Source organism: Aythya marila (genome assembly GCF_965140915.1).
Source record: "Aythya marila genome assembly, chromosome: 27".
Lineage (NCBI taxonomy): Eukaryota > Metazoa > Chordata > Aves > Anseriformes > Anatidae > Aythya > Aythya marila.
This window is the reverse complement of record NC_139068.1, coordinates 3,215,494-3,236,857: the sequence shown is the minus strand read 5'-3', so window position 1 is coordinate 3,236,857 and position 21,364 is coordinate 3,215,494. Positions and strand designations below refer to the sequence as shown.

Below are 21,364 nucleotides of genomic sequence, written 5' to 3'. Positions count from 1 at the left end.
TTTCTTTTTTTTTCATCTATTTTTCTGGGAAAGTTCAGCTAAAACAGGCTCGGGAAGCAGATGGCGGAGGGGAATACGGGGCCGGGCTGGTGCTAACGGATTGAACACGTGAAAAGGGGGGGGGGGAAACCTTCTCCGGCCCCCCCCCACCCCATACATCGACCTCCCCCCCCCCCCCCGGGGGGTGCCGGTGCCCACCCCGCACCCCGCTGCCAGCCCCGAGCCCCCTGCACGGGGGGAAACTGAGGCACGGGGGGGGGCGCATGGGGAAACTGAGGCACGGGGGGGGCATGGACAATGCTGGGGGGGGGAAATGAGGCTGGGGGGGCTCTGTCCCGCCGGCACTATAGGGCTCTATAGGGGATGGACGCGGTGGGGGGGTTTGTAGGGGAAAACTGAGGCTGGGGGGGGGGGAGTGGCACCTCTATGGGGCCAGAGGGGGGGGGTCTCGGTGCAGGAAGGGGGGGAACCTTTTTTGGGGGGGGGGTAAAGGAGGACACGAGTGTGTCAGGGAGAGCCGGGGGGGCCCCCAACACCCCCCCAGTACCGAACTGGGGGCACCGACACAGCCTGGAGAGGTTGGGGGGGGACCCAAGGGGGGGGGGGCGCTGCCCCCTCCTCCCCTTTCCAAAACGGGAACCGGGGGCAGGACAAGGCGAGGGGGGGGGGTGCGGAGGCTCCGGCCGTGCCCCCCCCCCTCTCTCTCACCCCCCCCCCCTCCGTTTTTTTCCCCCCCCCCCCCCTTTCTCTCTCCGCTGTCAGCCCCGCCCGGTGCCTCCCGCCGCGGCGGCGCGCACGGAGCGGGGCCGAGCCGAGCCGAGCCGGCGGCGGGCGCAGGTGCGCGGTGCCCCCCCCCCCTTAAAAAAAAAATTAATAATAATAAAAAAAAAGCCCTGACACCCCCCCGCACACACACACACACATCCCATCGGAGCGCACCCCCCCCCCCCTCCCCAAATCTCCGGCCCCCGGGGGGTTCAAGGTAAGATCGCGGCCGGTGCCCCCCCCTCCCCTTCTCCGTGATGCGGTTCCCCCCCCCCCCCCCTTCCCCAAATCTCAGCCGTTCTCTGCCGGTTTTTATCCGTGCCCCCCCCCCCCATAAAAAATAATGAATGGGGGGTGAAGTTTCGCCCCCCCCCCTCCTCCCCTTTTCCATCCGTAGGGGGCTGGGGAGGCTGCGGCTCTCCCCGGGGTGGTGGAGAGGGGGGGGGGAAAAATTACAAAAGGGGGGGAAATTAAGAAAAAAAAAGGAAAATGCCCCCCCCCCCCGGCGGCCCTGCTTCCTTCTTCCACCCCCCCCCCCCCCACGGCTGCTGCTGCTGCTGCTGCATTGGGAAGCGGCTTTTGTTAGCGGCTCCCCGGGCGGAGCAGGCGGAACCTTGAAGGGTCACGGGCTGCAGGGACCCCCCCGGCCCCCCCCGCGCCCCCTGCCCGCACCCCGGCCCTCCCCCGGCCCCCGCTCCCCCCCCTTGTGTGTGTGTCCCCCCCCCCCCCCCCCCTCCTCTCCAAACCCGCTCCCCTCCTGCCCCTCCCTGCCCGTTCCCTCCCGCATCGCGGTGCCCCCCCCTCCTTTTTTTGCCCCCCCCCCACCTTAATCTTTGGCACCTCCATCCCGCAGCCCCCCCCCTCACTCCAACATCCCCCCCCCAGCACCTCAAATCCCCCCCCCCCCCAGCTCCTCGGCTCCCCCCCAGCATCCCCATCCCGCCCCCCCCCCATCTCCTCCTACCGCCCCCTCCCTGCCCCCCCGGGACCCCCCCCCAACCCAGTGCCCCCCCCCAGCACCCTGGAGCCCCCCCCCCCAGCACCCCAATACCGCACCCATCCTGCACCCTGCTCCCCCCCCCCCCAGCCCCGGTCCCGCATCCTGACCCCCCCCCGGGATACAGAGAGGTGCTGAGCCTGGGGGGGGGGGGGGCAGCCCCCACCCTGGAGAAAAGAGAGATTATTTTTTTTTGGGGGGGGGGCTCTCTGCTTCATCGGGCTCCGTTTTGCCCCCGCCGCCTCTTTGGGAAGCAGCCAGGGGTTGTGGTGTTGTGGGGGGGGGGCAGGAATGAAATTGGGGGGGGGGGGTGCTGGTGTGTGTGCCCCCCCCCCTCCCCAAAAATGCAGCTTTGGCTGGGTTGGGGCTGCAATGGGGGAGGGGGGGGGGGGCATGGCCAGTGCAGCCTGCGAAGGGTGGAAGGGGGCAGCGAGGGCTCGGAGTGGGGGGGGGCAGCAGAAGGGACCCCCCCCCAATGAGCCCCATGGGGCTGGAGGTGGTGGAGCCCCCCCCAAAATGGGGGGGGGGGAGCAAGGGGGGGCTGCCTGGCTGTGTCTCGACGGGGCCGTAACTTTTCCTCCCTATTCCCGTGGTGTGGGCAGGGTTTTTTTTTTTGGGGGGGGGGGCACCCTGCAAAATTGGGGCACCCCCTGTGTGAGTGGGGGGGGGGGGGCTGCAGGGCACGGCCGGGGACCCCCATGCAGGGGGTGTCAGTGGGTCTGGGGGGGGCCCTTTGGGGTGACCCCCCCACAGTGCTGATGTTGGGGGGGGGCTGCGTAACCCCAAAATAATTTGGGGGGGGGGGGCAGCAAGGTCCCAATCCTGCTCCGTCACCCTGGGGTGACCCCCAGCATCCCCCTGCCCCCCCCCCAAAGCGGCCTCCTTCACTCCCCCCCCCCCCAGGCTCAGTTGGGGCGGGGGGGGGGGCCCCACCAGCACCCTTGGGTGCCCCCCTTATGGGGCTGGGGGGGGGCACAGCGGGGGCCTGGCCCTGCTCAGGGTGCTGGGGGCAGCCCCCCCCCCGTGCCAGCACCTCGGGGTGACCTTGGGTGAGCGCCGCCGGCCCCGGCCTGCCTCAGTTTCCCCTCACCCACCGGGGGGGGGGGGCAGGTAGTTATGGGGGGGGGGCGCAAAAAGGACCCCCCCCATGGATCCGGGTGCTGCACGGCCTCGCTGTGCCCGGGGACCTGCCCCATGGGACGTCCCCCCCCCGCCACCTGCCTCGTGGCAGCTTGGGGACGTGGGGACAGAGGTAGCACCGATGTGCCCCCCCCCCCCTTAATTTGTGCCCCCCCCCCAAATTTAATCGCAGCCCACCCGGCCCCAGCGCCTTCGCCCCGGCCCCGTTTGGGTCCAGCTTGGCCCCTTTGGGCTGCTGGAGGGCCGGATCCTGCTGGGGGGGGGCATTGGGGAAAGGGGGGGGGTGCTCTGAGGCCATCCCGTGCCCCCCCCCCCCGCCGATTTTAGCCAAAATTTGGGGCCTGAACTGGTGGCACTAGAGGGTAGCTCCCGGCTCTGCGCAGGATCCGGCCCCGGGTGCAAACCGAGCCCCCCCCCCCCGGTGTTTGTGCCCCCCCCCCCCCGCCCAGCCTTGGGGTCGTGCTGCCAGGTACCCGGGGCCAGATCCTGGGGGGGGGGGGGGCGCTGAGCCCCTGCTGTAGGGCTGTGGTTAGCCATGGCCCCCCCCCCGTGCCACCAGGAGCCCCTTTTTGCGGTGTCCCCGGGGTGACACGGGAACTGGGTCACCGCTGTCACCGGGGCACGTGGCTGTGTTTGGGACACGGGGGGGGCACGGCGGATTGGGGGGGGTCCAGAACATCCCTTTAGGGCAGGGGGCTGCTCCGGGGGGGGGGGGGGGGGGCAGCGCGGCCCCTTCCCGGAGCGCGAGGACCTGCCTGCGAAGCCGTTGGGGTTTGGCGTTGCCGATCCCATAAACAAAGGGAACTCGCCCCAATCCCAGCCCCGAAAGCTCCGAATCTCACCCCAAAGCCGGGCTGCGGTGCCGTGCGCGGGGGTGCACGCGGGGGGGGGCGTTACGGGGGGGGGCGGTGTGAGCACACGCGTGTGGTTGCGCGGTTCCCCGTTATAGGGCCGGGGGGACACCCGGTGCCCTCCAGAGTCTGGGTGGGTTTTGGGGGCTTCTCAGCCCTTCCAGGAGCCCCCCCTTGGCTGGAAGTCACGGGGGGGGGGTGGTGCCACGCACGCCCGGGTGCCACCGTCCCCCTCGCACGCCCGGGTGTCACCGCGCACGCCTGGGTGTCACCGTCCCCCTCGCACGCCCCCTCGGCCCTCGCTCCGCGGCAGCAGCAGCAGCAGGAGCCACGTGATGGCTCGGCTCCCAGTTAAACCAGTGTGTCCTGAGATCCTCCGCACCGGTAGCACCGGTAGCACCGGCCGTGCCGTACGGGTGCCGGGGGGGGGGGTCCTCTGCCACCCCCTTTCCCTCCCCAGCCTCGAGACCCTCGCCCGCCCGCCGTGTGCTCGCCGCGTCCCGGGGCTCGCCGCAGCTCCGCGCTGCAGCACCGGGCTCGCCTCGTGTCCTTAGCCAAGCCCGAGGATTTTTAATTAAACCTGCCGGTCTGGACGGCGATTTAATTTTTCGGTGGGCTGAGCTGCGCACGCCAGCACGGTGGGGAGCAGCCAGGGCCGGTGGGGCTGGGGGGGGGGGCACATCTCTCACGTGGGGGCCGCTCTCGGGGTCCCTTTTGGTGAGGTTTTTGGTGAGGTTTTTGGTGAGGTTTTTGGTGAGGTTTTCCCGCGGAGCGTGGCGATGCCGAGGGGGCTCCGGCTTTCCGCCAGCCCCTCGCGGCCTGGTGGCACAGGGATGGTGCCGACACCCCCCCCGGGCAGCCCCGGCACGGAGGGAGGGTGGTTTTTGGGGTCCTCCTGCTCGTCCTTGCCGTCCCCCACCCCCGGTTGTGGAGCGTGGCCACGGCTCGGAGCGAGGTGCCGGTTCCCTCAGCGAAGGCAGGAGGGAGAGGGAGAAGGAGAAGGCTCGTCTGGAGCGCAGGAGCCTCCCAGCGGGGCCGGGTTGTGCTAACAGGATTTTTACTCCCTATTTAATTACAATTTTGTCAAATTAAAAAAAAAAAAAAAAAAGGAGGAAAAAAAAAAAAAAAAAAAAGAAAGATCCCTCTCATCTCTTTGTGCGGTTCCCGCAAGCGGCAGCCGGTTAATTACACAGCAGGCGGCGGTGGCTGACGAAGCCACCGGTCCCCAGAGGAGCTCCCGGGGGACCCCAGTGGCATGGCCGAGGGCCTGGCCGCCCCGGCTCAGTCCCAGTTCCTCCCAGTTCCTCCCAGTGCGGCGCGGAGGCCTTCGGCTGGCTGGCAGCGAGGCCGGCCGTGGTGGTGGAGGCAGCGCGCTGATGCGCCGTGGCTAATCCCCGGCTCTCCCCCGTGTAATCCTGCCCACGGGGATAATCCCATCAAACCCCGCAGCGCCGCGGCCGCGCTCGGTGCAGGGTGCTCCTGTCGGTCCCCCGGCGCTGGGTTCAAGGCCGAGTGGGTGCCGGGGAGGGGGGGACGCCAGCCCACGCCGTGAGGTGTCCCCGTCGGGGTGACCCAGAGCTGTGAACGCCAGCGGGGTGGTTGGGTATCAAGTGGGGAAACTGAGGCACGGAGCAGGGGTGGCGCAGCCAGGACTGGGTTGGGGAGGTGGCCGTCACCATCCCGCCCGGCCTGCGGGGCCCAAACCAAGCGAAGGAGGAGGGGAAGGAGGGGATGGGCAGAGGCAGCGGCACCCACGTCCCCTCGGCGAGGTCGGATCCCGCCCGGGTTTCGGCACTGGAACACAACTGGGTTATAAGCGGCCCAATTCATCACCGCCCGCCGGGGGGACGTCGAGATAAAGTGCCAGCGAATTCGGAAGCGTTCCGAAGGTGATTTGGGAGGCCGGGAGCCAGGAACCGTCCCCGCCTGCGCCGCGAGGGGCCGGATCCTGCCCGGCTCGGCGCGGCGTCGGCAGCAGGTAGCGAGCGCGGAGCTGCAAATAACCCCGGCAGCTGCCCCGGCACCTGCTGCGCCCTCTCCTTCATTTCACCTTTCCGGGAGTTAGCTTGCACGGCGTGAGGTCAGCGCTGCGAATAGCCCCCGCACCGCGCCCACCCCCGGGGACCCCCCCCCAGCCCCAGCGAGCCCCCAGATCCCCAGCCCGGGGCCGGGTGCGCGGTGGCCGGGGATGGCTCCTATGGGTGCTGCCCTGCACCCTGCACCCTGCCGGTACCCGCGTGCTCGTGGGGAGCAGCTCCTGCCCCTCCTGCGGCCCTCGCCTCGTGCACGGCCCCCGTGGCTTGCACATGCTCGTGCACACACGTGCGTGGCAGCCCTCGTGCCAGCCCTGCGTGCCGGCACGTGCAGCTGTGGCAGCACCACACATGCTCGTGCCAGCCCTACGTGCACCCCCACGTGCACGACGGGCACCGGCACACCCGTGCACACCCACCTGGGTGCACTCCTGTGCACGCAGCGCACGAGCCCCGTGCCTTGCACGCTCACACGGCAGCAGGAGCGTGCCCAAGCTGACAGCAGCGTGCCCGTGCCGGCGTCGTGCACGTGCAGCAGCACCCGCACGCAGCCCGGTGCCAACCTGTGCCACCTGTGTGCACCCATGTGCCTGCAACGACGCCTGCACACGCGTGTGCACCCGTGGCAGCTGGCACACGCGTGTGCACCTGTATCTGGCACACGCGTGTGCACATGTGGTATCCGGCACACATGCTGGCACCGGCGCACACACGGCAGGCACCCGGTGCCCACGGACCCCGGTGCCACCGAGCCGCCTGCACCCGCTCCCTCCCCGGCCCTTTGAAATCCTCCTCAAAGGCTCCCTCTGCCTTTGAACGGTTCCTCCCCCGGAAGCAGGAATCAATAATCTTTTTTTTTTTTTCTTTTTTTTTTTTTTTTTTTTTCCCTCCTTGCTGCCGCTCCTGGGCCCTTAGCAACACATCTGCCTCGCCGTGCGCGTCTGCTTGGCCCTGGGGGGGGGGACACCCGGGGGTCCCCGTGTCCCGTGGTGGTGGCTCGGGGACCTTTTGTCACCTTCCTGGCCGGGAGAGGGGTTTGCGGTGCTGGTGGTGGCACTGGGGGGGGACATAAGGGGTTGGCACGGGGGGCTGAGCGTGGCCCTCCGGCTCCTGCAGCCCCCCCTGCCTAAAGACGTGAGGGTGATGATGGCACCGCTGAGGGTGGGCACAGGGATGGTGGCACCGGGTGGCGGTGGCACCATTGGAGGTGTCCCCAAGGCCACCTCAGCTCAGGGCGAGGACCCTTGGGGGTCCCAGCTCGGTCCCAGGTGCCACAGCCAGGAGGGAGCCGAGCGCCGGCCTGTGCCACGGGGACAATTTGGGGACAGTGGCAGAGCACGGAGCATTTTCGGGGGCAGCGAGGCAACACCTGACCTTCCGGCGAGGCAGCGGGCGTGGGGGCAGAGGCATGGGGGGGGCGCGACTGCAAACAATGGCCCTTTGTTCCCCGCCACCATCCCATGGCCCCTCTCCGGTGCCCGCGCTGCCCGGCTCCAGCATGCCCCAAAGCAGGGGGGTCGTGGCTCCGGGGGGGTCGTGGCTCTGGGGGGGCCCTGAGTGGCCCCCAGACAGAGCCGTGCCGTGCTGTGCCATGGGGCAGGGGGTGAACAGGGCACCGGGGCAGCCCCTTCCCAAAATCTGGGAGCTGCTCCCCCGGCAGAGCTCAGCCCGCAGCGCACCCACAAGGTGCCTGGCTCGGAGCAGGGAGGGGGGGGCACAAAGTGGGGGCTCGGGGGGCTGCTGTCACCCCGGGGACACGCGTGGGCCCCTGCACCTGCCCGCACCCCTGGCTCCTCTCCGCCGGCCTTCGCGGAGCACGGCGGCGATTTTCATCTGCTTGAACTCCAAATAAGTTTCCTGAAGCGTAGAAATTTCGAATCGAGGCGCTGGTGCCTGGCCTCGGAGCAATTAAAGGGAACATTTTCCCAACGAGAGCGAGGCAGCCGAGCGCGTCCCGGCCTGGAGGAGACGCGGGGGAGGCTAAAGAGGAAATCAAAACACCACCACCAAAGAAACTTTTATTAGGGCTTAAAAAATCGAGGAGGCTGACGGGGGCCTCCTCCTGCCTGCCTGGCTCTCCGCGCCGGGTTCCTGGGAGCCGAGATCGCGATTGGGAAGTTTTTTCCCCAAAACCGGGGTGACCTCGGCTGCTTTGTTTGGTTGGGGTGCTCCTAAATGTTGTTTTGCACCGACCTCGTGTCGTGGGGGGGGCTTTTAATGCCGGGTCTGCACGGGGTGGTTGTTGTAGGGTGCCCCCTTGGAGCTGGGTTTAGACACGGGGTTGTTATTGTAGGGTGCCGGTTTGTTGTCGGGGGGTCCCCACCTGGAGCAGAGTTTGGGGTGGGGGGGGTTGTTATTGTAGGGTGCCCGCCTGGAGCTGGGTTTTGTTGTTGTAGGGTGCCCGCTTGGGGCTGGGTTTAACACATTTGTTATTGTAGGGTGCCCCCTTGGAGCTGCGTTTTGTTATTGTAGGGTGCCCGCTTGGGGCTGGGTTTAAACACACGTTTGTTATTGTAGGGTGCCCCTACAACAGGGGACGAGCAGGGGGCTGTGTGGCTTTGGGGACAAAGGGGACAGTGGTTTTGGGGACAAGGGGGGCAGTGGCTGTGCCCAGAGGGGCGCGGGGAGGCGAGGTGCCCTGGGGACGGGTGGCACGGGGGGGGGGGGGGGGACACAGCCCCAGCACCCTGGGGTGCCCACCCCGGGGTTATTTTCCCCTCCTCGATAGGAAACCGTCCTTAATATGCAGATGAGGTGGATTAAATATGCAAATTAAAGCCACCCATATGGGTGGCACCCTCGTGTCCCCCCCCCCCGGTGCACCCAAGCTGGGTGCTGAGAATGGGGGGGGGGGAGGAATTGGAACAGGGACGCTCCTGGGGGGGGCGATGGGGACAAAGCCCCCCAGGGGACCAGGGGGTCCCTGCCACCCCCGGAGCTCAACGCCTGGGCCCAAAGGGGGGGGGGATTCATGGTGGGGGGGGGGGGGCAGCGAGGGGTGCTGCGGGGGGGGTCCGGGGGCTATAAACGGCAGCTGTAAGCGGAGCCGGTAACCGGAGCACGGGGCCGGGGGGGGGCCCCCGCCGGCGACATCTGAGCCGGCGGCGCCGTGGAAGCGCCAAGGTAAAAGGGGGGGGGGCTGCAACAGTGTCCCCCCCCCCCAAAAAAAAAAAAAAAACACAGCCTGGTGTCCCTGTCACCAGCACGGGGCACCCCATGGATGGCGGGGGGACGCAGGGCAAGGGGGGGGCGCATCCTCTTGGCATCCCCTTGGAGGTGTCTGCGGTGTCCCCCCCCCACACACACCCCGGGGGGCGTTGCTTGAGGGGGGGGGACACACACACATGGGGGGGCTGGGGACGGTGCCAGGTGGCGGGGGTGACATTTGCTCCGTCCCCGCCGCGGGGACAGCTGCTTCCTGGCCCTGCCATCGGAACGGAAACCTGGGGGGGGGGGGGGGGGGGGGCCCTTGTGTCCCCCCCACCCCACACCCCGGGCTGCGTGGCAGCAGCAGCTGGGCTGGGGGCTTCCCGAGCCCCCTTTTTTTCTTTTTTTTTTCTTTTTTTTTTTTTTTTTGGGGGGGGGGTGACCCCAAAACCTTCAATTTGCGGGGACCCCAAAACCCCGCACGGCGCTGCCCCAACCCCATAGCGCGGGGGTCCCCAAAAACGCGCCGTGGGGACGGGGTGGGGGCGCGTGGCCGCTTCTGGGTGGGCTGCGGGGGGGGGGGGGGGGACCCGGGCCAGCTTTTGGGGTTTTTCAGCCTTTCTTATTATCGGGGCCTCATTAGCATACCTAATTACCGCCGCTCTCGGGCGCTTTGCGCTGCTTGGCGTTACCCTAAACACCGCGCAAATCCCTATGAAAAGGGAGAGATTTGGGTAACGCCTCGGAGCCCCCCCCGCTATGGGGTTTTTTATTTTTTGGGATAACGTCTCCTAACGAACCCATTAATCCCCGGCTGCGGGGTGGGGGCCGCCGCCTCCGTTTTTCCGCGGAAAGTTGCGTTTTGGGGGCTGAAACCCAAGGGCTCTCCGCACCTTCCCGCTGCTTTTTTTTTTTTTTATGGTTTTATATTTGAAAAAATATTAAAAAAAAAGGGAAAAAAAAAAAAATCTCAGCTCCACGGGACCGGTGGAAATCGGCCGAGATGAAATAAACTCCGCGGGGGGGGTAAAGGAACCTGGAGGGGGGGGGCGCGCAGCCTTGGCACCAGCACCGCGCTGCTGGGGAGACCCCCGGGGGGGTGACCCCATTGCGGGGACCCCCTTTGCGCCCCCCCCCTCGGGTCCTCTCCGCGTCCCGAGTCACGGTGGCACCGTGGCGAGGTGGGGGGGGGGTCCGGGGGTGGCCGCCCCCCACCTCGAAGCGGTCCCAGGCGCGGTGACAGCTGCCGGGGGGGGCGGCTCCGGTTACGGTGACATCAGCCCTACCTTGGCACCTGGTGTGGCCGGGGGGGGGTGGACACGGGGGGGGGGCACAGGGGCTCGCTCCCCACCCCCCCCCCCCAACCCGGGGGTCCCGGAGGAGCCGGAGAGGTGTGGGGGGGGCCACGCGCGCACGCGAGAGCTGAGCGGCTCGCGGGCTGTGCCGAGGGGACACCGGAGTCTGGGGGCTGCCGGGGGGGGGACACGGACCCAGCACCCCCCCCACGCACCCACTGCAAGTGGCCGGCAGCGGAGGAGCTCAGGTGGGCACTGGGGGGGGGGCGGGGGGGGCAGGAGTGGGATTTGGGCCCAAGTGATGCGGGGAGGGGGGGTCCCATCCTCAGGAGGGAAGGGGGAGGCACAAAGTGTCCCCCCCCCAAAAAAAAAGGCAACGAAGGGTTGCAGAGGATCGGGGCTGTAATTTGGGGAGGGGGGGCATAAAAGTGCAGGGCTGCGCCTCGTGCTGTGTTGTGGGGGGGGGGTGCAGGGCGAGGGGGGAGAGATGGGGTGAGTGGCGGTGTGCCCCCCCCCCCCCAAAATCCCAAAGCTGGGGGTGCAGACGGGCGGTGTCTGATGGGGAAACTGAGGCACGGAGCAGGGGAGGTGCCCGGGGGGGTGGCCGTGTGCCTGCCTGTCACCCCCCCCCCCAAAAAAAAAAGATAAAATAAAATAAAATAAAATAAAATAAAATAAAATAAAATAAAATAAAATAAAATAAAATAAAATAAAATAAAATAAAATAAAATAAAATAAAATAAAATAAAATAAAATAAAATACCAGCGTGGGCATGGCCCCCCCCCGCTTATCCCAAACACGCAGACCCCGACCCCGCTGGGACCCCCCCTTGCCGCTCCCTGCCTCAGTTTCCCCACGGTGGCCGTCCCCAAACAGGGGGGCCCTGTTCGCTGCCGCCCCCCCCCCTTTTTATTTTTTTATCCCCCCCCCCCAGCCTTTTCTTCCCGCACACAATCGGGGCCATTTATCCGTTTATGCCGCCCGAGGCTCAGGTTTCCCCGGCAGCGCCGAGCCGGGGTGGGGGGGGGGGCGGTGACACCGGAGCCCCCGGCTGGGGTTACAGCACCCCGGGGTGACCCCGGGGGGGTCCCGCACCCCAAATCCCACCGGGACAGGGCTTGGGTGGGCTGCGGGCAGAGCAGGAGGGGATTCTCGGGTGGCTGCTATGGGGCTGAGCCCTTCCCTTGTTCCGAGGGGACTTGGCCCCCCTTTTAGGGCTCCCCTTTTTGGGGTCCTCTTTCAGGGCCCCCCTTTTAAGGCTCCCCTTTTAGGGCTCCTCTTTTAGGGTCCCCCTTTAGGGCCCCCCTTTTAGGGCCCCCCTTTTAGGGCTCCCCTTTTTGGGGTCCTCTTTCAGGGCCCCCCTTTTCAGGCTCCCTTTTAGGGCTCCCCTTTTAGGGTTCCCCTTTTAGGGCCCCCCTTTTAGGGCTCCCTTTTAGGGCCCCCCTTTCTGAGCTCCCCTTTTAGGGCTCCCTTCTAGTGCCCCCCTTTTTGGGCTCCCTTTTAGTGCCCCCCTTTTAGGGCTCCCCTTTTCCTCCGGCCACCTGCAGGACCTCGTGGGGACGCTTCGGTTTGGGGATCTCTGCCCCGTTTGGGAGATTTGGGTTTAATTGGAGATTTCCGTGAGATGTGGCTGGAACCGGTGCGGGAATTACCTCGATTTGGAGATTTCTGCCCCGTTATGGGATTCGCTTCGATTTGGAGATTTCCATGAGATTTGGCTGGAATTGGTCCGGGATTTCCCAGGCCCCCCACCCCTCGGACCCCCACGTCACCTCCCTGGGGACCCGAGGTCGGCTCGTTAGGGTAACGAGGCCGGAGGACCTCAAAGTGGGGCAGCTCGTTAGGGTAACGAGGTTGGAGGAGAGGTCCCAGGCTGCAGGTAAATGAGGAACCTGGGGAGACGGCAGCGAGGCTTTAATTACCGCAATTAAATCATTAATGGCTGTTTAAAAAAAAAATAGCCTGGGCGCAAAATAATAAAAATAATGATAATTAATTAATTCCGGGCTGGTTCCCAAGGGGACGGGTCCCCTGGTGGGGGCAGGATCAGGCCCTAGCAGGGACGTGGGGGGCTTTGGTTGTCCCCCCCGTCCCCAAAAAGCCATCGGGGGGTGAGCGGGGCTGTGACACCACGGGGACGGGGTCTGGTGTCCCCAAGGCTGTGACGCTGTGGGGTCAGGACCTGCTCGTCCCCAAGGCTGTGCCACCGGGGTCGGGTCCTGCCCGGGGGCTGGGGCACAGCGGGGTCGGGGTCGGGGGTGCCCAGGGGGGGCTGTGGGGCTGCTGAGGGGACAGGGATGGGGACGGCACCACAGAGGGGACAGGGTCGAGGCGGGTGGCCCCATACAATGTCACCCCCCCCCCGCAGCGAGAGGAGGGCGACGGTTCGATTGAAGCCGCTCAGCCTGGATTGCTAATTAATTAAATCGCTGCCTGGCTGTTAATTACCCAGCCTGGCCCTGGGCGCCTCTGCCCCACGCGGTGCCAACAGGGACGGGGCTGGGAGCCCCAAAGGGGACGGGGACAGCGGTGGCTTTGTGTGGGGGGGGGGGCTGTGGGGGCTGGCTCCTGCGTTCCCATTGATCCCCCCCCCAAGCCTCCTGACCGGGTTTGGGACGGTGGCTGTAGGGCTGGGATAGGGAAACCACCCCCCATGTCCCTGTTTGTGGGGTGGCTGTGCTCCCTGTGCCCCCCCTGTCCCCATATCCCCATGTCCCCCTGTCCCCATGTCCCCCTGTCCCCCCATCCCCATATTTCCCCATCCCCATGTCCCCATCCCAATGTCCCCACGGACCCCGTGTCCCCCCACCCCCATATCCCCATCCCCAAGCCCCCCCACCCTCATATCCCTGTCCCCATGTCCCTGTCCCCATCCCCCTGTCCCCATGTCCCCATGCTCCCAGCCTGGCCGTGCACAGGATTATTCCCCCCCCCCATGTGGTTCGTGGCCGCGCGGTGCCCGAATTTCCCCGCTCCCACCCCGCAGGACGCCCGCAGCCCAGTTTGGGCCCAGTTTGGGCCCAGTAGCCCCAGTGCGGAGCTGCGCAGGCGCTGGGAGCGCCTCGGGGAGGGAGCGGGGGCGTGGGGGCCGCTTTTCCCAGCATTTTTGACATTCTTCAAGCCGGGGAAGGAACTCGCTTCCCCCTCGCCAATCCCACACGCTGTCCCCCAGCCCCACGGCTGGCACCGGACCAGCCCCAGGACCCCCACCTCGAGCCAAGACCCCCCCCCCAAAAAAAAAAAAAAAAATCCCCGACACCAGGGGCACCCCATGAAGGTGCCGGCTCCGATGGCTTTGGGGTGCGGGTGCCGCGATGGGGGGGGGATCCGTGGGGCTCAGCCCGGAGAGGGGGGGACACCGGGTGCTGCCCCCTCCCCAATAACCTGTCCCCTACCCGCAGGTGCTGCGGGTGCCCTCCCGCGCCGGGGGGAGACCATGCGGCCCCCCCGCGCCCCCCTGGTCCTGCTGCTGCTGCTGGCAGCCGAGAGGACGGCGCGTGGCACCTTCCCCGAGGAGCCCGGCCCCATCACCGTGGCCCCCGAGGACTGTGAGTGCCTGCTGGGGTCGCCCCCCCCCTGGCAGGGATGTGGGGAGGGGGCTCAGGGCGTTGCGCATCGGGGGGGGGGACGGGGACACGGCGCGGAGAGGGGTCGGGGATGGGGTGACGGTTTTGGGGTGCTCCTGTGGGTTGGGGAGCGTGGTTGGTTGGTTTTGGGGATGGGGTGGCAGCGTGATGTCCTGTGTTGTGTGTCTGTGTCCCCCCCCCCGCCTCTCTGTGACCCCCCCCCCCCAGATGTGAAGCACTACGCCGTGTTCGTGGGCCACGGGGGGAGCCGCCTGGTCGGCCCCGAGGGCGCCGGCCCCGAGCGCCTCAACATCCAGCGCATCCTCAAGGTCAACAGGACCCTCTTCATCGGGGACAGGTGGGGAACGGGACGGGGGGGGGCACAAACCTTCCCTTGGGGGGGCACCTGGCACCTCCCTGCAGCCCCCCCTTTGCTCAGGAGGGACCCCGCTACCTGCCCCCGGCACCCAAAATCAGCCCCGGCCTCGTGCCCTGCGGGTTGGGCACCCCAATGGCACGGCTTTGGGGGGGGGCACTGTGCTGTCCCCAGAGCCTGCAGCCCCCGGGGGTGTCCCCGAGCCCCCTAGGGTGGTGACACCCCCGTGTCCCCCCCCCCAGGGACAACGTTTACCGCGTGAGCCTGGAGCCCGGCACGGGCAGCGAGCTGCGCTACCACCGGGTAAGCACTTTGGGGAATTGGGGGGGGGGGGACACCAGCAAGGAGGGGGGCTTCACCCTGACCCCCCCCACTGTATTTTCTCCCCCCCCCTTCCCACAGAAGCTGACGTGGCAGTCGAACCAGCACGACATCAGCATCTGCAAGATGAAGGGGAAACACGAGGTACGGGGGGGGGTCCCTGCCCCATGCGCCCCCCACCCCCCTGCACCCTCCCGCACCCCGTGCCGTGGGGGCACAGCTCCCGGCATGTCCCGTCCCCCCCCCACCACGGTGTCACCTCCCGGCTCCCTGCCACCCTTTGTGTCCGAGGTGATTTATTGGAGGCTTGGATAATTGGGTTTGTAATTAATTATTTCTGGCCCGCTGCTCGGAGCAGGCTCAGCTCTGCCACAAATCCAATCGCCAGGTCCCGTAAACGCCACGCGGGGCCCGAACCCTCACCGAGGGAGCTGGGGGGGGGTTTTGGGGGGGGGGAGCCCCCCGGGGCTGGTGCCGGGGAGGGGGGGCGCAGAGGCTGAGGGCCCCCTCTCGGTGCAGGCAGAGTGCCGAAACTTCATCAAGGTGCTGCTGGTGCGGAACGAGAGCCTGCTCTTCGTGTGCGGCACCAACGCCTTCAACCCCGTCTGCGCCAACTACAGCGTGAGTGTGTCCCCCCCCCCGGCGTCACCTGGGGTCATTCTGGGCCACCCGGGGTCACCTGGGGCCACCCGGGGTCACCCGGAGCCACCTGGGGTCCCCCAGGGCCATACGGCAGGGAGGGCACACGTGGACGTGCCCGAGGTTGTGAGCACGACGTGGGAGTCCTTGGGGGGCCACGTCCAGTTCTCGTGGGGGTGTCCTGCTCCCCAGGGTGGGGACACTGCCCGCCAGACCCCGCTGTCCTGCACGGCCCCGTGGTGGCCCTACTCATGGCCCTACTCATGGCCCTTTGGTGGCCCTTTGGTGGCCCTTTTACGGCCCCGGTGGCCCTGCTCACGGCCCCATGGCTCTGTTCACGGCCCCACTCACGGCCCCATGGTGACCCCCCTCACGTCCCCGTCTCTCCCGCTGCAGATGGACACGCTGGAGCCCGTCGGGGACAACATCAGCGGCATGGCACGGTGCCCCTACGACCCCAAGCACGCCAACGTGGCCCTGTTCACCGGTCGGTCCCCCCTCCCCGCGTGCCGTCCCCCTCCCTGCGCCCACCCCCGCGTCCCGCTCACGCCTCTGTCCCACCAGGGGGGATGCTCTTCACGGCCACGGTGACGGATTTCCTGGCCATCGATGCCGTCATCTACCGCAGCCTGGGGGACAGCCCGACCCTGCGCACCGTCAAGCACGACTCCAAGTGGTTCAAAGGTGGTTTTTGGGGCGCACGGCGCCCCGCGGCTCGGCGCGGCACCCGTCCCCGTCCCCTCTGGTCCCGTCCCGGAGCAGCCCTGACCCTGCTGTCCCCGCAGAGCCCTACTTCGTGCACGCCGTGGAGTGGAGGAGCCACGTCTACTTCTTCTTCCGCGAGATTGCCATGGAGTACAACTACCTGGAGAAGGTGGGAGAGGTCCCCGCGGTGACCCCGGGGGGCAGCTGGGGCGGGAACGGGGCCAAGGGGACCGTCCCCGGGGCCGGGTGCCAGGCGGTGACGGGCGTCCCTGGCAGGTGGTGGTGTCCCGAGTGGCTCGGGTGTGCAAGAACGACATGGGGGGGTCGCAGCGGGTGCTGGAGAAGCAGTGGACGTCCTTCCTCAAGGCCCGGCTCAACTGCTCCGTGCCGGGCGACTCGCACTTCTACTTCAACGTCATCCAGGCCGTGACCGACATCCTGGAGCTGGACGGGCGCCCCGTGGTGCTCGCCGTCTTCTCTACGCCCACCAACAGGTCAGCCCCGAGCCCTGCTGAGCCCCCCCGAGCTGGGCTGGGACCCCTCCGAGTGCCCACCCACAGGGACGAGGGGATGGCTCGGGGTGTTCACCCCGTGCCCGTGTCTCTGCAGCATCCCCGGCTCGGCCGTCTGCGCCTTCGACATGACCCAGGTGGCCGCCGTCTTCGAGGGACGATTCCGGGAGCAGAAATCCCCCGAGTCCATCTGGACGCCGGTGCCCGAGGACATGGTGCCGAAGCCGCGGTGAGTGAGTGAGTGAGCGCAGGGATGGGGACGGGAAAGGGACGCGGGGACGGGGCTGGGGACAGGGATGGGGACGGGAGTGGTGCTGAGGGCTGGTGCTGGCGGGGACGGGGATGGGGATGGGGATGGGGACGGGGACGGGGACGGGGATGGGGGCAGGTGCCAGCCGTGCAGTGACGGCGCTGAGCCCCGGCGTGCCGTGGCGGCAGGCCCGGGTGCTGTGCGGCCCCGGGGATGCGCTACAACTCCTCCAGCACCTTCCCCGACGAGATCCTCACCTTCGTCAAGACGCACCCGCTGATGGACGAGGCGGTGCCGTCCCTGGGCAACGTGCCCTGGATCGTCCGCACCATGAGCCGGTGAGCTCCCGGCGGCAGGATCGGGCCCGGGGAGGCTCAAGAGGGGGGGGTCCCCCGGGGGTGTCCGTGCACGTGTGGGGTGCTCACAGCCGTGTCCACGTGCACGGCTCACGCTGGTGCACGGGAGCTGCCGGCGCTGCCCTCGCGCACGCGCGGAGAGGCGCAGGGGCGCGTGCCAGCGGCGGGCGAGCACCAGGAGACCTGATAAATCTCATAAACTTTGCAGTTGAGATCGTCTCATCCTAATTAAATCTACCTTAATTGCTGCTTGACGGGGAATTAATCACGCGGTGCTCGCGGGCTCGCTGGCAGGGCAGGCAGGGTGTGCATGGGGCTGGGGGCAGGCAGTGGGGCTGGGGACCGGCTAGGGTCCCGTGAGGGGTCACGGTGGGGATCCCAGGTGGGATTTGGGCTGGAGACCCCCTGGGATTGGGGGAGGGGGGATCCAGGCTGGATCCTGAGTGGGTTTGGCCGGGATCTGAGCCAGGATCTGGATGGGATCTGCTCTGGGTCTGCCTGGTTCCTGCGCAGGATCCGGGCCAGGTCTGGCTGGGATCTGGACCGGTTCCATTTGGGATCTCCACTGCCCCCCGCGCTCCCCGGTGGCTCCCGCTGGGGGCTGGCTGCAATCTGTCCATCCCCCCCCCCGGGGGTCCCAGCTCCCACCCTGCCTCAGTTTCCCCTCCCGCGGGCTCCCCAGCGCCTCGCTCGGCTCACACCGCAGGTACCAGCTCCGCAGGATCGTGGTGGACACCGCGGCGGGGCCGTGGGGCAACCACACCGTGGTGTTCCTGGGCTCCAGCACGGGCACCGTCCTCAAGTTCCTCATCCACCCTAACGCCACCCGCAGCCCCGCGCCCGCGCCCCCCGGCAGCCAGAGCGTCTTCCTGGAGGAGTTTGAGACCTACCAGCCGGGGAGGTACGGGGGGTGGGCGGACGGACGGACGGACGGGTGGAGGGAGGGACAGACGGACGGACGGACGGACGGATGGATGGATGGATGGATGGATGGATGGATGGATGGATGGATGGGTGGGTAAGTGGGTGGATGAAAGGGTGGGCGGATGGATGGATGGACGGACGGACAGACAGACAGATGGAAGGGTGGATGGGTGGGTGGGTGGATGGATGGATGGATGGATGGATGGACAGACGGATGGATGGAAGGGTGGGTGGGTGGATGAGTGAATGGATGAGTGGATGGAAGGGTGGGTGGACGAATGGAAGGGTGGGTGGATGGACAAATGGATGGACAGACAGACGGATGGATGGATTGATGGAAGGGTGGGTGGATGGACAGATGGACGGGTGGTTGAATGAATGGGTGAGTGGATGGGTGAGAATGATGGGTGGGTGGGTGGGTGGGTGGACAGATGGATGGATGGAAGGGTGGGTGGGTGGGTGGGTAAGGTGGACAGAGGGTGGTCGGATGGATGGGTGGGTGGGAGGGCTGACGGGGTGCTTGGATGGATGAGGTGGTCGTGGAGGGATTGACTGGTGGCTGCAAGGTGAAATGGGAGCAGGAATGAGGTGGTTAAGGATGGATGGATGGATGGATGGACAGATGGATGGATGGATGGATGGATGGACGGATGGATGGATGGATGGATGAAAGGAACAGAAGGATACAAGGGCTGGATGAGTGGGGGAGGCAGAGGGCTGGGTTTGTGGACGAGACGGGGGCCCACGGGTGAGCTCCCTCCTCCGGACCAGCCCCCGGTGGGGAGCTGGTCTCTGCCCCACCAGCTGAGCTCTGCCCCATGCCCAGGTGTGGCCGGGACACGGAGGACGAGCGGCGGCTGCTGGGCCTGGAGCTGGACAAGGCGGCCGGGTCCCTGCTGCTGGCCTTCCCCCCGTGCGTGGCCAGGGTGCCCGTGGCCCGCTGCCAGCAGCACTCGGGCTGCATGAAGTGAGTGAGGGGGCTCCGTGCGAGGAGGGGGGGGGCTCTGACGCCCCGTGGATCTGTCCCGTGCCAGGGTCGGGCTGGGAACGGGAGCACCGCTGGGGGAAACTGAGGCACGGTGCTGGGGCAGGGTTACTGGAGGGGGCCGGGGTGTCACCCCCCCTGTGCCGGGGGTGTTCCTGACCCCGCTGTGCCCTGCCAGGAACTGTCTTGGGAGCCGGGATCCGTACTGTGGCTGGACGCCTGAGGGTTCCTGCATCTTCCTGGAGCCCAGCCCCAGGTAATGGAGGGGGGGGGGGGACACGAGGGGAATGGGGGGGTCCCAGGGGCTCCCCAGAGCCTGCAAAGCTTGAGCTGCATCAGCTCCACCTGCTCCCTGAACCTAACCCCAGCAAACTCAGCACTGGCTGAAGCAAGCTGCCAGCCAGGCTGTTAGGCACTAACCCCCCCCCCCAAAAAAATTTATGTCCCCCCCCTCACAGGACAGCTTTCGAGCAGGACATTGCCGGTGGCAGCACATCGCACCTGGGCGAGTGCGAGGGTGAGCGTGGGGCAGGGAGGGGGCTCGGGGACACCGGGGGGGGGACACCGCAGCCGTCCCCTGACGCCCCCCCCCTTGCCGTCACCAAGGGCTGGTGACCGAGAGCTTCGTGGACGAGCCGGACGGGCTGGTGTCGGTGAACCTGCTGGTGATCTCCTCCGTGGCCGCCTTCGTCATCGGCGCCGTCATCTCAGGCTTCAGCGTCTGCTGGTTCATCGGGCACCGGGACCGCAAGGAGCTGGCGCGGCGCAAGGACAAGGAGACCATCCTGGCACACAGCGAGTCGGTGGTGAGCGTCAGCCGGCTGGGCGAGCGGCGAGCGCGCGCGGGGCAACCCGGAGCCCTGCTGGCCCCGCTCATGCCCAACGGCTGGCCCAAGGAGCTGGGCAAGGCGAGCCAACACGACCTGGACTCGGGCGTCCTGCCCACGCCGGAGCAGACCCCGCTGCAGCAGAAGCGCTGCCCCGGCACCCTCCAAAACTGCACCTGGGAGCAGAGCCACAACATCATCAACGCCGCGCTGCGGGACCCCGGCACCGCCGCCACTGCCGCCGCCGCCGCCGCTGCTGGACGTCTCCACGCCGGCCCCGGCCGCTCGGCCCGCGGCATGCCCCTCTCCTGCCACGCCATCCTGGTGGACCAGGAGCTGGAGGCCGAACTCAGCGACTCCTCGGGCGACGGGCACTGGGGCCGGGACCCCCCCGAGGGTCCCCGTGCCCGGCAGCACCCCGCCACCGGCGCCCGCCGCCCGCCCCGCAGCTCCTACGGCGACTTCGCCGGCACGCCGCGCCCCAGCCCCGACCGCCGGCGCGTGGTTTCGGCGCCGGGTGGGGATGGGGGGGACTTTGCCGAGGGGCCGCCCTGGCACCCCGAGCAGCTGAACTTCAACGCCAACAACGGCACGGGCCGCCCCGGCGCCCACCTCAAGAGGAACCACACATTTAACAGCGGCGAAGCGCCGGCGGGGGGCTACGGGCGGCACGGCACGGCACCGCGGGCGCACGGTGCGGGCCCCCCACGGGCGCTCACGGACCTGCACCACCTCCTGCGCTACGGCGTGGAGCGGACTCCCTCGGGCAAATAGGGCCCCGCTGCCCGTCCCGGCACCCACGGGCGCTGCCCACGCTCTTGTGGACGCTCTCCACCTCCACGCCGCGCCGCGGTCCCCCCCCCGGGTTCCCTGGGGACGGGGACGAGGTGACCCCAGGGCAGGAGCGGCGGGCACGGGGAGGGCTGAGATGCTGCATGGGGGACGGGTGCGCCCGGGCAGGGTTTGGGGCCGTCCCCCCACCTGTCCCCACTGTCCCCGGCTGGCACGGGGCAGTGCCCTGTGCTCCGGGTGTCCGTCTGTCCCGTCCCCTCCGCAGGCTGGACCCAGGGACCGCTGCGCCCTGGGGGGGGATCCCTGGGAGGCAGCAGGATGGACACACGGACACGGGCGAAACTGAGGCAGAGCGAGGCTGTACCCCCGCACCTCCCCAGAGCCTGAATCAGCCCTGAATCAGAGTCCTGAATTCAGAGTCCTGAATCAGCCCTGCCTGGGCACTCAGGGGGCTTGTGGGTGCTGCCAGCACCCTGGGGACACCTGGACAGGACAGCACCGAGCAGCCCCCTCCCAGCTCCAAGCCCCCAGCTCTCCCCTCCTCAAAAGCACTGCTGGGGGCTGGGGGCTGGAGCCTGGGGTGGGGGGGGGCCCTGCTCTCACCGGGGCGCGTGGGGGTCCCACTGACCCCACTCTCTGCTGGCAAAGGGTGCCCTTTCGGTGCCGGCCCTGCCCCAGCTGCAGGCAGGAGGGAGAAGGGGAGTGGGGGGCAAAAAGGGGTCAGGACCCCCCCGGTACCGAGGCGGGTCAGCCTGGTGCTCCCCAGGGGGCTGCGCACAGGGGGGCTGCGGGTGCTGCGTGCCCCTTGTGGGGGGGGGGGGGGCCGGCCCGCAGCACTGCCCCACGCTGTAAATAGGGTGCCAGGGCACCGCGGGCACCCCG

At 67.7% G+C, this 21,364-nt stretch overlaps 1 protein-coding gene across 1 annotated transcript; it reads left to right on the top strand.

Annotated features, from left to right (window-relative positions):
* Positions 1-952: 952 nt before the first annotated feature.
* On the top strand, positions 953-21,196 carry SEMA6B (semaphorin 6B). Its single transcript, XM_082779794.1, has 17 exons — positions 953-982; positions 13,631-13,777; positions 14,024-14,153; positions 14,414-14,474; positions 14,574-14,636; positions 15,012-15,113; positions 15,528-15,618; positions 15,696-15,815; positions 15,917-16,005; positions 16,113-16,330; positions 16,446-16,577; positions 16,787-16,936; positions 17,661-17,855; positions 18,705-18,845; positions 19,042-19,119; positions 19,322-19,380; positions 19,470-21,196. Exons 2-17 carry the CDS (start codon positions 13,666-13,668, stop codon positions 20,462-20,464), a joined length of 2,736 nt encoding a protein of 911 aa, XP_082635920.1. The 5' UTR covers positions 953-982; positions 13,631-13,665; the 3' UTR covers positions 20,465-21,196.
* The last annotated feature ends 168 nt before the right edge of the window (positions 21,197-21,364 follow it).